Source organism: Corylus avellana, chromosome ca10, assembly GCF_901000735.1.
Source record: "Corylus avellana chromosome ca10, CavTom2PMs-1.0".
NCBI lineage: Eukaryota > Viridiplantae > Streptophyta > Magnoliopsida > Fagales > Betulaceae > Corylus > Corylus avellana.
The window spans coordinates 7,331,808-7,345,173 of record NC_081550.1 but is presented as its reverse complement, the minus strand read 5'-3'; the positions used below and the strand labels follow the sequence as shown (position 1 = coordinate 7,345,173).

The 13,366-nt window shown below is 36.2% G+C and overlaps 2 protein-coding genes across 2 annotated transcripts; one reads left to right on the top strand and one right to left on the bottom strand.

Moving 5' to 3' along the window:
• The first annotated feature begins 9,133 nt into the window (after positions 1–9,133).
• On the top strand, positions 9,134–10,877 carry LOC132162848 (uncharacterized). The gene is made up of 5 exons (XM_059573067.1): positions 9,134–9,151; positions 9,253–9,813; positions 9,901–10,221; positions 10,347–10,403; positions 10,872–10,877. The coding sequence occupies exons 1-5, from the start codon at positions 9,134–9,136 to the stop codon at positions 10,875–10,877; spliced, it is 963 nt and encodes a 320-aa protein (XP_059429050.1).
• Positions 10,878–12,405: 1,528 nt separating this feature from the next.
• LOC132163300 (uncharacterized) lies at positions 12,406–12,960 on the bottom strand. The gene is made up of 3 exons (XM_059573537.1): positions 12,948–12,960; positions 12,713–12,865; positions 12,406–12,624 (listed from the first exon to the last, which is right to left on the bottom strand). The coding sequence occupies exons 1-3, from the start codon at positions 12,954–12,956 to the stop codon at positions 12,415–12,417; spliced, it is 372 nt and encodes a 123-aa protein (XP_059429520.1). The 5' UTR covers positions 12,957–12,960; the 3' UTR covers positions 12,406–12,414.
• Positions 12,961–13,366: the final 406 nt, after the last annotated feature.

Here is a 13,366-nt window from a genome sequence, read left to right as displayed (position 1 = left end):
GCCACCCCCAGTGGGTATCGGGGGTGGTTTCACCCCCAAATTGCCTCGGCCACCCCCAGTTTCTTTTTCTTTTTTTTTAATATATTTTTTTTAATTAAAAAAAAACATTTTTTTTAATTAAAAAAAATTAATATATGTGCCACGTGTCGACGTCTGATTGGTCCACGTGTCCAGTTTAACGGTCAACTAACGGTCAACTAACGGATGGACTAATTTGGTCACTTATCAAAACCACAGGGACCTCCTGTGATAAAAATGAAAACCCAGGGGGGAAAAAATAAAGTTGTGAAACCCTAGGGACTAATTTAGTATTTAACCCTAAATTTAAAACATATAAACATATAATGCTTCCAAACATATATTAATACAATATAAAACATATATATAAACATATAAAAAAAATAAATTTAAAAAACATATATTTGCATCCAAATTATCATAAATAAATAAAATAAACACATAAATAAATTTAAAACATATATATATACCCAATCGGCGGAGAAGCTGCAGTCGGAGATGGAGAAATTGAGGCCGGGGAACCGCCATAGACGAAGACAGCGACGGTGAGGACGAACAAAGACGTACGGCGTCTGGCCATTACAGAGAGAGAGAGCGAGCTGGAGCGGGTGAGAGAGTGAGTGAGTACTGTGAGATGGAGCGGGAGACATGTGCAGCGATGGAGGAGGAATATTGGGTGGCCGGCGATGAAAAAATCGTTGAGAAGGGAGGAGCAGTGCGAGCTACACGCGGGAGGAGGAAGAAAGAAGAGGGAAAAGGAAAGAAAAGGAGCTTGCATGGAGATCGGTGGCCAGATCTAAATTCTTGACGTGTCAACATGTGACACGTCAAGAATTTTTGGCGTGCCACATGTAGCATGTCAGAAATGGGCTAACGTGCCACATGAAAATGGCTGATTAATTAAAATAATTACCTAACTTAGTTACCATAAATAGCTATATATGTTTTTAACCTAGCTAATTAATTATGGTAAGCTACTATAATTACGGTAAGTTAATTATTTAGTTAACTTACCATAATTAGTCCGGTTTTTAATTATAGTAATTGCCATAATTAAAACACAGCTAATTGTATATGGTAAGTACTTAATTATTTAATTGGTAATTAAGTTTTATAAAACCTAGCTAGCTACTAATTAACTATTTAATTTTTGAAAAGAAATAAATAAAAAGTGCCTCTTATATCACTTGATTTTTTGATAGTCCATGAAAGGTATATTTACCCTATGATATATATATATACTTAACAGCTATAGCTAGCTAGATAGGTTCGAAGCTTGCTAATTATTTCAACTAACATATATACGTACGGACAAAGTTTTCCTCCAAACTGGGTTGGAGGAATTTCCTTCAACCTAATCTATAAAAATGATATGTGTCCCTTTTTTTAATAACATGTAAGATGCACATGAGTTTTTAATAAAATTTATTTCAACTTTGTCCCTGCTATTAGAAAAACATATACATTTCACATGTTCATGGGACACATGTCACTTTTATAGATTAGGTTGAAGGGAATTCCTCCAATCCAGTTTGGAGGAAAACTTTGTCCTATACGTACCCTAGTTAGCTATATATATATATATGAAAGGTCGTATAAACAAGTAGGATTAATTTCGAAGTAAAAATAATCAATGCATGTGAAGTTTTCGTATATTGTGAAAGGCCTTAATGTATATAAATTCGAAGTAAAAAATCAATGCATGTGGAGGAAACAATGAAATTAATTACAATAATCATTATACACATAGCAATTAAATTTTGTTATTAATTATTAATTGTTATGGACATGAATTTTCTCCAAACCGGTATGGAGGAAATCTAGATTAAATTTAGGGAAAAATATAATTTAGCCTTCCAAACTACCAGTCATTTTCATTTTAGTTCCTTCATGTTCTAAAAGTGATAAAGTAGCCTCTCAAACTACTAAATAGTTGCAATTTGACCACTATGTTAGTCATTACCGTCAAATAGGATGAAAAATTTAAAACTACGTCGTTTTGGCAAGGTTAAGTTACTAAAATACCCTTTTAAAAAAATAATCAATTTGAAAAATGCATCAGAAAAAGAAAAAAAAAAAAAAAAAAAAATCACGTGCATCTGGAAATTAGATTATGGAAAAAGAATAGTGTAAAAGCAGATATGTTAGTGGATGGAGGGACAAATCATTTGAGAGGCACATGCAATGGACGGAAAACCAGAGAGAAAGTGACAACAAATGGGGGAAAAAGGGTGGGTTGTACGTGGAGCGAAAGTCTTTCACACAGCCATTGGTTTGGTTTGGCCAGGTTTCTACATCTACCCATTTCATGACGAGTGGCTTCCATACAATCATTGTGCGGCGTGAATTAAAGCACCTCCTACATCCTTGTATACACAAGCAAATTAAATTAAGGCGGTGATAAATTGAAGGGGGTTGGTTTTTGCTGCAACTCTCAAGGTCGGGGCCCACTAATGGCCCTGGAAGAAACAGTGTGCCTAGGTTTGTGCTGCTGCAACACAAATCAAGCAGTTGTTGGGGGTGGCTCAGCGGCCACCCCATGGCCTGTGGGGGTGGCTGAGCAGCCACCCTACAGGCCTAGGGGTGGCCCTTCCACCACGACCATTGCCGCCACCATGGCTCTATGGGGTGGCACACCCAAAAAGCAACTTTCTTTTCTTTATTTTTTTCAAACGACGTCGTTTTTTAGGACATTTTTTTAATTGATTTTTTTTTTTAAAGGTCATTTTTCATTTTTAGGACGTTGTTTTGCATTTTTCATCCAATTTGATGGTATTGACTAACGGATTGATCAAATTGTAATTTTTTGGTAGTTTGAAGGGGTACTTTATCACATTGTTTTAATTGAATTTTTTTTTTTTTAAAGGTCATTTTTCATTTTTAGGACGTTGTTTTGCATTTTCCATCCAATTTGATGGTATTGATTAACAGACTGATCAAATTGTAATTTTTTGGTAGTTTGAAGGGGTACTTTATCACTTTTTGCACATTAGGTTGCTAAAATAGAAATGGTTGGTAATTTGGGGGGCTAAATTGTTATTAACACTTGACACTATTTTATATGGGTTAGAAGATATTTCCTCCATACCGGTTTGGAGGGAATTTCTGCATGTCAAATTGTTATTAATCATTAATCATTATTTTGTTATTAATTTTTATTAATTGTTAATTTTTTTATTTAAATACATAATTTTTATTATTACTTTTTAACGTGTGAAACAATGGCACGTCAATAAATAATGACGTGTTAAAATGGCACGTCAATAATTTATTGACGGGTAAAAATGACACGTCAATATTTATTTACTTGTTAAAATGATGCGTCAATATTTATTGACGTGTCAAAATGGCACGTCAATATTTACTGACGTGGCGGAATGACACGTCAGTATTTATTGACGTGTTATTTAACACGTCAATAAATCTTGGCGTGTCATTATGCCCGCGTCGTGCTCCGGCGTGCCATTTATTTCACCGTCAATAAACTCTGGCGTCAATCATTTAACCATCAATATCAAACTACTCAGCCAATGATAGTTACCACGTCACTATATTAAATTATTTAAATATGAAATTTTTTTAAAAATTAAATTGAATTTAAATTTAGTAATGTGGCAATATTTGACACGTTATTTCTTGACGTGTAGAATGTGCCTTGTCACTAATTAAATATTGACGTGGCGCATTCAACACATCAATAAAATAATTATTCTCGTACCACTTTTGCCACGTTAATAATTATTGACGTGACAAAAGGTAGGTTACTGTTTGCCACGTAAAAAAACATCATTTTTTGTAGTGAATCACTCTCTTTCTTTCTTCTTTTAGTTATTTATTTACTTTCAGTACTTCGTATTTTGTCAAAATAAGTAGGTTTACCCCACACACACACACACACATATATATATATATATATATATATATATAAAGCTATTCTTAGCTTTATAAAAATATAAATTAAATTAAATTAAATTAAAAATAAAATAAAAATAAAAACTTGTCTGTAAACACTAATAAACATATAGCCATACTCACTATAGAGAGAGAGAGAGAGAGAGGGTTCTGATGCAACAAACCCAAGTAAACCTTTTTTTTTTTTTTTTTTTTTTCTAATTGAATGAAGGAAAATGACTACAGGGGAGGATCTTTCCCATTTCTGATCCGGATGGAAGAGAGAATAGGCGATCCTGTGGGAATGCTTCCAAAAACAAGATGGGAAGCGGCCCATTTAGCTAGAGCATGTGCCCTAAAGTTGGCACTACGTGAAACCTTCAAAGCATTCCAACTTTGAAAAGGAGCTAAAACTACACTAATATCAGAAATACAATTAGCAAAAATCCAAGAAGAGAAAAGGGAAGGGTTATTAATAGCTAACACCACTAGAAGAGCATCTCAACCTGAAGTAAACCTTAAGTTTCAGTACTAGTGTACTAATCTCGTATAGGTTCACTGAACTTGCATAAGCCTAAATATATTTCCTTGGTTTCTACACAATATTTCTTTACGGTTCTATTTTTAAAATTTATTTTAATCTAATCATAAATTTGTTATAGGCAATAAGAATGATTTTGAATAAAATTAATAATTTTAAATCTCAAAAGTGAGAAGAATGATTTTTGAATAAAAAAATAATATTAATTCAAAATAAATATTATTTAATTAATATTAAAATATTAAAATCGAACCGGCCCTACCTACCAGTGTAGCAAATTAGTTTTTTAACTCGCCGATATACTCAATCACTTTTTTTCTTAGAAGGGAAGAAAGTGAAAGATTTGATATTAACTGTTTGTGAATTCTGTCAGTATGGCATGGCCAAACAGCTGCCTTATGCTCCTTCTTCAAGGGTCATCCTCACCTTTGGTACTGGTGCACTCAGATGTTTGGTCATCACCGTCTATATATGTCACTCAGTGGTTGTTGTTATTAGGGAAATCATATCTAAAATCCTTAGGTAAACGCGCTTTTTTTAAAAACTCCCTGGGTATTTTTTTTCGGAAATTTAATCCCTGGGTCACTCGAGACTACTTAAAAACTCCTTACCGTTAATTTTTGTTAACTTCCGTTATTTGAGTTAAACGCACCGTTTTACTTAAGTCCACCTCAGTAGAATTTTGTATCCTACGTGTTCACATTGGACACGTAGGATATAAAACTCACCGTTTTGGTCCAAAACGGTGAGTTTGGCTTAAACTTGAGGGCTTATTTTTTGAAACCCTCAAGTTTCATACGGTCACAATACCAGCCTCCCGATACACCTCAAGCGGCAACCCACCGACGCAGACGCCACCGACGCAGACCCCGCCGGCGACAGGACCCACCGGAGACAGAACCACCGGCCACCGGCGACAGTACCCACCGGTTAAATCACCCATTTCGGCGTCACTTTTCCGGCTAGGTTTCCGTCAAATCACAATATTTTGAATCGGAAAAAATCTGGTTTCGACGAAGGTATTTTCCGAAATTTCTTTGTGGGTTTTGTTGATTGACTGAAATGGAAGCCTTTAATAGTTGTTTTTTGAATTTTTTTGTTGTGTTGGAAGCATTTGGTCGAAACCCCATCCCCAACCTGTTTTTTGTCCAACATCTGTCCCCATCCGCAACTTGTTTTTTGTCCAACATCTGTCGAATATTGCACTTTTGAGCCAATATTAGTGTTGATTGGCAGTGGGTGTGGTCCACCTTGGTTGTGGTCCTGGAATGAGACAGTTGTTGTGTCGTGTGCACTGGCAGGTTTGGTCAAGGGGGATTTTGTCGTGTTAGGCAGAAGGGATTCTATCAATTTTTTTCTGTGGGGCTTAATTTCCTTCCATTTAATGTACAACTCAACTTGCTCAATATACAACTCACCGTGCTCATTCTAGAAGTGGATTGATGTTCTGAATTTGTAGAAGTCAAATTTGGTGTTTAATTTATCTGTTATTTTATTATGGGATTTAATTTGGATGAGGCATTGATAATGAAATAGTAATTTGAAGATGGTATATATATATATATATATATACTGTTCTTTATATTTAAAAATGTTTTCCTTTAGTAGTTAGCTCAACCACATTTTGCCTTAAACAGAAGGTTTTATTATCTCATGAGCTGTCTTCTAGGATAAATTGTCTATATCCTCTTGTGATAGCTTTCCAATATGAGATTTAATCTCTCACGCTCACAAGTGTATATAATTGTACCTATATTCAACTACTTTCTTGGATTACATGCCCTCCATGCTATTGTGCATGGTAAATTTCATGTCAATCTGGTGGGATTTACTATAATCTAAAACTTATTTATTTATAAGCTTGTTTAAAATTCTTTTTAAAGAAACTTTATCTTTAACATTTCCAGATTAGACAGTTTCTAATCTCTCATTCTCTTAATATTTAGCAAGCATGATGGACATGTATATTAATATAATGTAATGGTGACTTTGGCAAAATAGTGATCCTATGGAAAGTTATTAAGTAGCAAATGTAACTTAAACCTGCATCTTTTACGTATATTGATGAATTTTTGCATAATTTAAGGCATTGAATAGGTTAATGGTTCTTATAGAAAGATAAATTTTTTACATGTATTGTATGCATTTGTTGAGCTTTCCACATATAACAATGAGCGAAAAGTGCACTTTGCACCTATAACATGCATGTGCAAAAGTATATGTTTATTATTACTATTATGTTTTGTCTTTTTTTCCCAATTGAATGGTTGCCAACTATGTCAACCTAACTTCCAAAATCAGCTTAAGTTGGGCATCTTGAGTCCAAAACATGCATGTATAATTTTTAATGATATATATATATATATCATTAAATCATTTCATTTCATGCAATAGATAGATATTATTGTTTTTTGTGTTTTCTTGTATTGACAAATATTTTTTCTTACACTCTTTTATATTTTTTCTTACACTCGTTTATATGTTTACAGATATGGCTGTCAATATAATCATGCACCACGGTGGAACAATGACCCATACCCCATTTAACTACGTTGGTGGCGACGTCCATGAAGTGAAAGGCTATGATGTTGACTATTTTAGTATGTGGGAAGTCAAAGAGTTGGTTCGTGACTTAGGATACATGAGCGACGTTAGATGTTGGTATAATGTCGGTGATGGTCCACATAATCAAGTGATATCTTTAAATAGTGATGCAGACGTTGTAGATTTTGTAAATATTATGGATGAGTACAGAGCACAAGATGTTCATTTATACGTTGAACTTATGGTGGACAGTGCTATAATAGTAGATGAGCATTTATTTCTTGAAGCTGTTGAAGGACAACATGGAGAAGGTGGTAGCGGGGTGGGTGAGATACCTAATACTGCCCAGCATGACGGAGATGGAGAAGGTGGTGGCGGGGTGGGTGAGATACCTAGGGCTCCCCGTCATGATGGAGATGCAGAAGGTGGTGGCGGGGTGGGTGAGATACCTAGGCCTCCCCTTCATGATGGAGATGGAGAAGGTGACGGGGTGGATGAAATACCCCGTGCTGAAGGTAGTATACTTATTTCTTATTTGTTAACTTAATTGTTTTTTCAAATAATATATCATGAGAGCACTTAGCCTTCCCTTCCCGAATGACTAACAACAAATTTGATTGTTTCTTTTAGGGATGGAGGACATACCTAATGCTGCACGTGAAGATGGAGATGTACAAGGACAAGGTGGAGAAGGTGGACATTCTCAATCAAAACATTTCAAAAGCCCCCGAGTTAAAACTAAGGCTGCCCGTTCTGTTACGCCATCCAAGAAACCAAGCGGGCAACCGACCACCAGCCGAGGAGGTACATAGAAATTGAAATTGAGTTGGACTCTTATGTTGTCACAATTATTTATGGTTTTTATTAGTTGATTCTTTTGTTTTAGGTTTTTTATTTTAATTTATTTGTATATATTTTTCAGTACGTAGAAGAAGAAGAAGAAGACGGGTTGCTCAACCGGTTTTACAGGACGAGGAAGACAATCAGAATGTTGGTGCGGACACCGTGTCCAAAACTGGTAAAAAAAAAAGTGGACGTGGTGGTAGGCCACGGAAGAAGAAAGTGGAAGAGGATATTGATGAAGTTATCAAGGAGTTGTTGACTGACTTCGAAGCAACCGATGGCGAGGATGAGGACCTTTTCTATGATGCTGCTGAGGTCAATAAAGAGAAGGATGGGACGTCCAAATGGTGGGAAAAAGTTGACATTAACATAGGTGATAAAGGAGCCGATTTTGGGGAAGAGGAATCTGATGATGAAAGTGATGGTCTTGCAAGTTTGCAAGAAAGTGATGCTGCCGAGGTTGGAAAAAAAAGGAAGCGGTATAGACAGTTCAATCTGAAACATGACTTGAAGATTCCAGTGACGTTTGAGCTTGGGGATCAATTTGCAGATTCAAGTTCCTTCAAGATGGCACTGAAGACGCATGCTGTGCAGAAAGGGTTTGATTACAACTACAAGCACAATGACACGAGTAGGGTGAGTGCAGTCTGTAAATTAGACCATTGCTCATGGAGGATTCATGCCTCTACCGATGCTACCAGGACTTCTTTTCAAATTAAGACGTACTACCCGGTTCATATTTGTGGTAATCAGTACGAAAACTCCAGATGCGATGTTGAGTATCTTGTTCGTGCTTATAAGAGGGACTTCAAGGATGACCCCACGTGGACACCATATGCATTGAAACAGAGGGTGAAGAGAGACCTTAACATCGATGTTCCTATTGACCGTTGCTATAGAGCGAAGAAGGAGGCATTGCATCAAGTTTTTGGTAGGCACTCTAAGCAATATCGCCTCACACGGAGATACGCAATGGCAATACTCAGTACGAACCCTGGTAGTAGTGCTTTTGTACACAGAGATGGAGTATTCTTTCAGTGGATGTATATTTGTCTTGATGCATGTAAGAAGGGGTTCAGACATGGTTGTCGGCCCATAATTTGTTTAGATGCTTGTCATCTAAAGGGGGAATATGGGGGGCAATTGTTGTGTGCCATAGGCAAGGATGGCAACGACGACATGTTCCCCATTGCAATTGCTGTGGCTGAGGCAGAGACAAGAGATTCATGGTAGTGGTTCATTGCCATTTTATTGGAGGACTTATGCGGGCCAGAAGGTGGACTTGGTTGGACTATAATGTCTGACAGACAGAAGGTATTTAGTGTAAAATACTATTTATGTTCTTATTGTGTTATTTTATTCCTTTTATTCCTTTATGTTGTTCCATATAATTTAACATAAATTTATGTATGTAGGGGCTTGGAATTGCATTTGAGGCTATGTTGCCACATGCTGAGCATCGCTTTTGTGTTCGGCATCTACATGCGAACCTCAAAGCGAAAGGCTACACCGGGAAAGCTATGAAGGATGAGTTGTGGGGGGCTGCACGTGCAGCCAATGTTTATGCGTTTGACCATCACATGCAGAATATATTGTCAATGGATAAAGGTGCACACGATTACCTTAGTGGTGTACCGAAGGCATCATGGTCCAGACATGCTTTCAACTGCCAAACCAAAAGTGATATGTTATTAAACAACTTGGCCGAGAGCTTCAACGCGTGGATTAAGGAAGCTAGGATTAAGCCTATACTGACTATGCTTGAAGAAATTCGTCTGCAAATAATGGCACGCTTCCAGCAGAAAAGGAATGGAATCCGGTTGACGCACCAGAAAAAATTGGAGAGGTCAAAAAGTGATGCAAGGAATTGTATTAGTCGGTGGCAGAATGAGTTGGAGTTTGAGATCGAGGACATATACGAGCCACGGCGTTTAGTCCGGTTAGATCATCGCACATGCACATGTGGAAGATGGCAGGTGAGTGGGATCCCTTGCTCACATGCTTGTGCTGCAATTTACATGCATAAACAAAAACCAGAGGATTATTTGGATGATTATTACAAGATGGACAAGTATATGCAAGGATATGCAGCTCGAGTGTATGGCATGGAAGGTCCACAGACATGGCCAGCTGATGATCCATGCGATGAAATCCAGCCACCTATCATTAGAAGGGCTCCTGGTCGACCAAAGATTAGTAGGCGAAAGGCTGTGGATGAGCCAACTAACCCCTACAAGCTAACCCGTAGTGGATATATTGTTAAATGTGGAAATTGTGGGGGTTTAGGGCATAATTATAAAGGTTGTCATTTACCTTTGAACCCAGACCGGAAGAGGTGGAAACCGAAGAAATATAAGCCGAAAAAAGATGCTACTCAAGCACAGGTAAAACAAATACATTTTACAACATAAGGTTCATATTCCAAAATTTGTTAACTTAATTATTATTGTACAAGTAATATAATAATTATTGTTGGTATTTGTCTGAATGTTTGGTTAAATTATTGTAGGGATCACAAGCTCAACCCCACCCAGAAGCAGAAGCCCACGGACCATCACAGCCAAGTGTACGTACACGTAGGGCTACTCAGTCACAGGTAAAATTCAAGTTTTTTTTTTTTATTAAGAAAACTCTTATTTCCTAATGATTCCATAGCTGCTCACTAATATATGAAAGTTTGCTAAAATTGGTGGTGGGTACTATTCACAATTCTGGTTGAGATTATGGTATATTTCAATTAAATTAAGCTCGAATTTGGGTTAGTGTGAAGTGCATTCAATAAGCTGCTTTGAGCTACAGCATTGTAAAGTGTATGTGGCGACCAATGGATTGTCCTAAGTCATCACCATACAAGTGTCCCACATCATTAATTCCCAATATTGTCACCAAGTTCTTCAATTCTACGGCTGTCAAAAAAATGAAAAATATATATATTACTTGTCATTCTAAAATGAGGAAAAACCAAAAGGTATAACTTAATATTGGTTTGTCCTGTTGTTGGCTTGTAACTTTTAATTTTGCTCTGCATCTCCAGCAATAATCCTTGTTATAAAAAAAAGCTAAGTTTACTATAATAGAAACTGGTTATTGAGATGTGATTTTGTCTTTGCTTATGTAATGGATGAACTCAGTATAGCTATTTAGGATAAGGTCCGATGGTGTATGCATTTTTTCAGAAAACATTGATGATACTATAATAGAAGCTAACTCTAGTTATCAAAAAAATATAATCAATAAGTAATGGGAGCTAACTCTAAGCTGGAAGTTTGGGAGGGTGCTTTAAGTTTAAGGTTAAGGAGGGTGCTTTAATCTTTGATTTCTATTAGAAAATTGTCTATTTAAAGAAGTGTTTGTAGAAGTAATATAATAATTATTTGGAAATGCTTCATAATCTTTTCCTTTTTTTTAACGCATTTTTTGGATCCCAACATGAACGACAGGCAGAGGTAGAGGCCCCCGGGTCATCACAGCCAAGTGTACGTACACGTAGGGCTACTCAGTCACAGGTAAAATCCAAGTTTTTTTGTGATTAAGAAAACTCTTATTTCACGATCATTCCCTTTTTTTTTTTTAACGCATTTTTTGGATCCCAACATGAACGACAGGCAGAGGTAGAAGCCCCCGGGTCATCACAGCCAAGTGTACGTACACGTAGGGCTACTCAGTCACAGGTAAAATTCAAGTTTTTTTTTTTTTTTATTAAGAAAACTCTTATTTCCCGATGATTCCATAGCTGCCCCCTAGTATCTAAAAGTTTGCTGAAATTGGTGTTGTAATTTAGTAAATTAGTCTGCGGTTTTTTTTTGCACTTAAAAAACTCATATACTTGTGCTTAATTTGTAATATTCACAATGATTTCCGGTTTTTTTTTTTTTTTTAATTTGTCTTAATTATTATTTTTGTTAACGCATTCTTTGAATCCCAACATGAACCACAGGCGGAAGCAGCAGCGGAATCATCACATCATGGTAGTACACGTAGGGCTACACGTGTACTAAGAAGCCGAGGAAGTGGTGCCACACAATGATCACATTTATCACTTACAAGATCTCTTGATTTTGCCTTTTTCCCGTATACCTATTTCATAATCAAGTGATATGTCGGCTTTTTTTGTTTTATGTTTGTAATATAAAAAACAATTGGGGGATTCATTTTGGGACTTTATGTGCTTGTAAAATTCAATGTTGTTCATGAAGCATTAAACGTGCACTGTTGTATATTGAATTATATTTTGGAATTTCGTCATGGCAATTACTAATTCCAGATTGTATTAGTGGACGGATAAAATTAATTCTGTCTGCAAATTCTACTGTAGGGTTCAATATTTCAGACTTAAGAGCAACATACAAATAATCATAAATCGCCGCATACAAATAAAACTAATGCATGAAAATAGTTGTTCCAAAAAAGTAATCAGCCAACCTGATAATTACGTCTGGATTTTTACATAATTGTTACATAGAAGCCATAACCATATATCCACGTGGACAACATAGCTCAGTAAACAATATCCTTGACAACAACAAAATAGATAGTCTATTCCACTGATAATAATCTAATTGCCTCATTCTCATGCCTCAATGCCCCATCAACCTTAGACAAATCAACAGTACACAAATCACCAACAAAAAAACCAACAAATATGTTTGGATCTTTAGTTGTCCCCTAAGTAATGACACTTCACATTTCAGGGAATGAACTTGTTTATACAACGCAGGTAGGACCTCCCTTCCGCGAGCACAAGTTTCTTCGTCATACCATTGGAAAAAACGACATTGGCCAACTTTCTGTAATTACACAAAAAAAATCTGATAATTACGAACAAGTACGAAGTAATAACTATTTGTTAAAACCAAATTATCCAAATTCAAATACCTTTTTACGGTCATACATAGCACACCCATAGAATCGCCTCCCAGGATTTTTTATAGTAGTGGATGTTATAATTGGGCTTGTAAGTCCGCACCTACACTGCACAGGTTCCATATCCTCTTTCACCGATGATGTTATAGATGCCGACGACATTGACTGTTCATTTTACAGTAAAACCCACAATTATTAGAAGTAATCACAGTTCCCTAATGGGTTTCACTAAATAAAATTCACAAACCTTTTTCATCTTCCCATCGTAGAATTCACTTTCATTGTATCCTATCCCGAAATCTTTCTTCCTCGTGTTCATCTTATAATATGAACCTAACAATATATAACTGACATGTGAGAGAATAATCAAGATCATAAAAGAAAAATAAAATCAAGCTTCCCAAAAAATTATTCTCACTTCAATTTGTAATCTAAACAATACTGGGAAAAAAAATGTACCATAAACCCTAAACAAAAGATAATCACATTGTTTAAAATGTGATTCCCCTGCAGAAATAGTACTGCTCAATTTGTAATCTAAACAATACTAAGTTGTTAGTGTAGTAGCTGGAGATGGTATATGAGCATAGGCGGCTCCCTACAAACATGCAAATATGCAGTGTAATCAAACATGCAATAAAAAGAAATTAGCCGTAACATCCAACC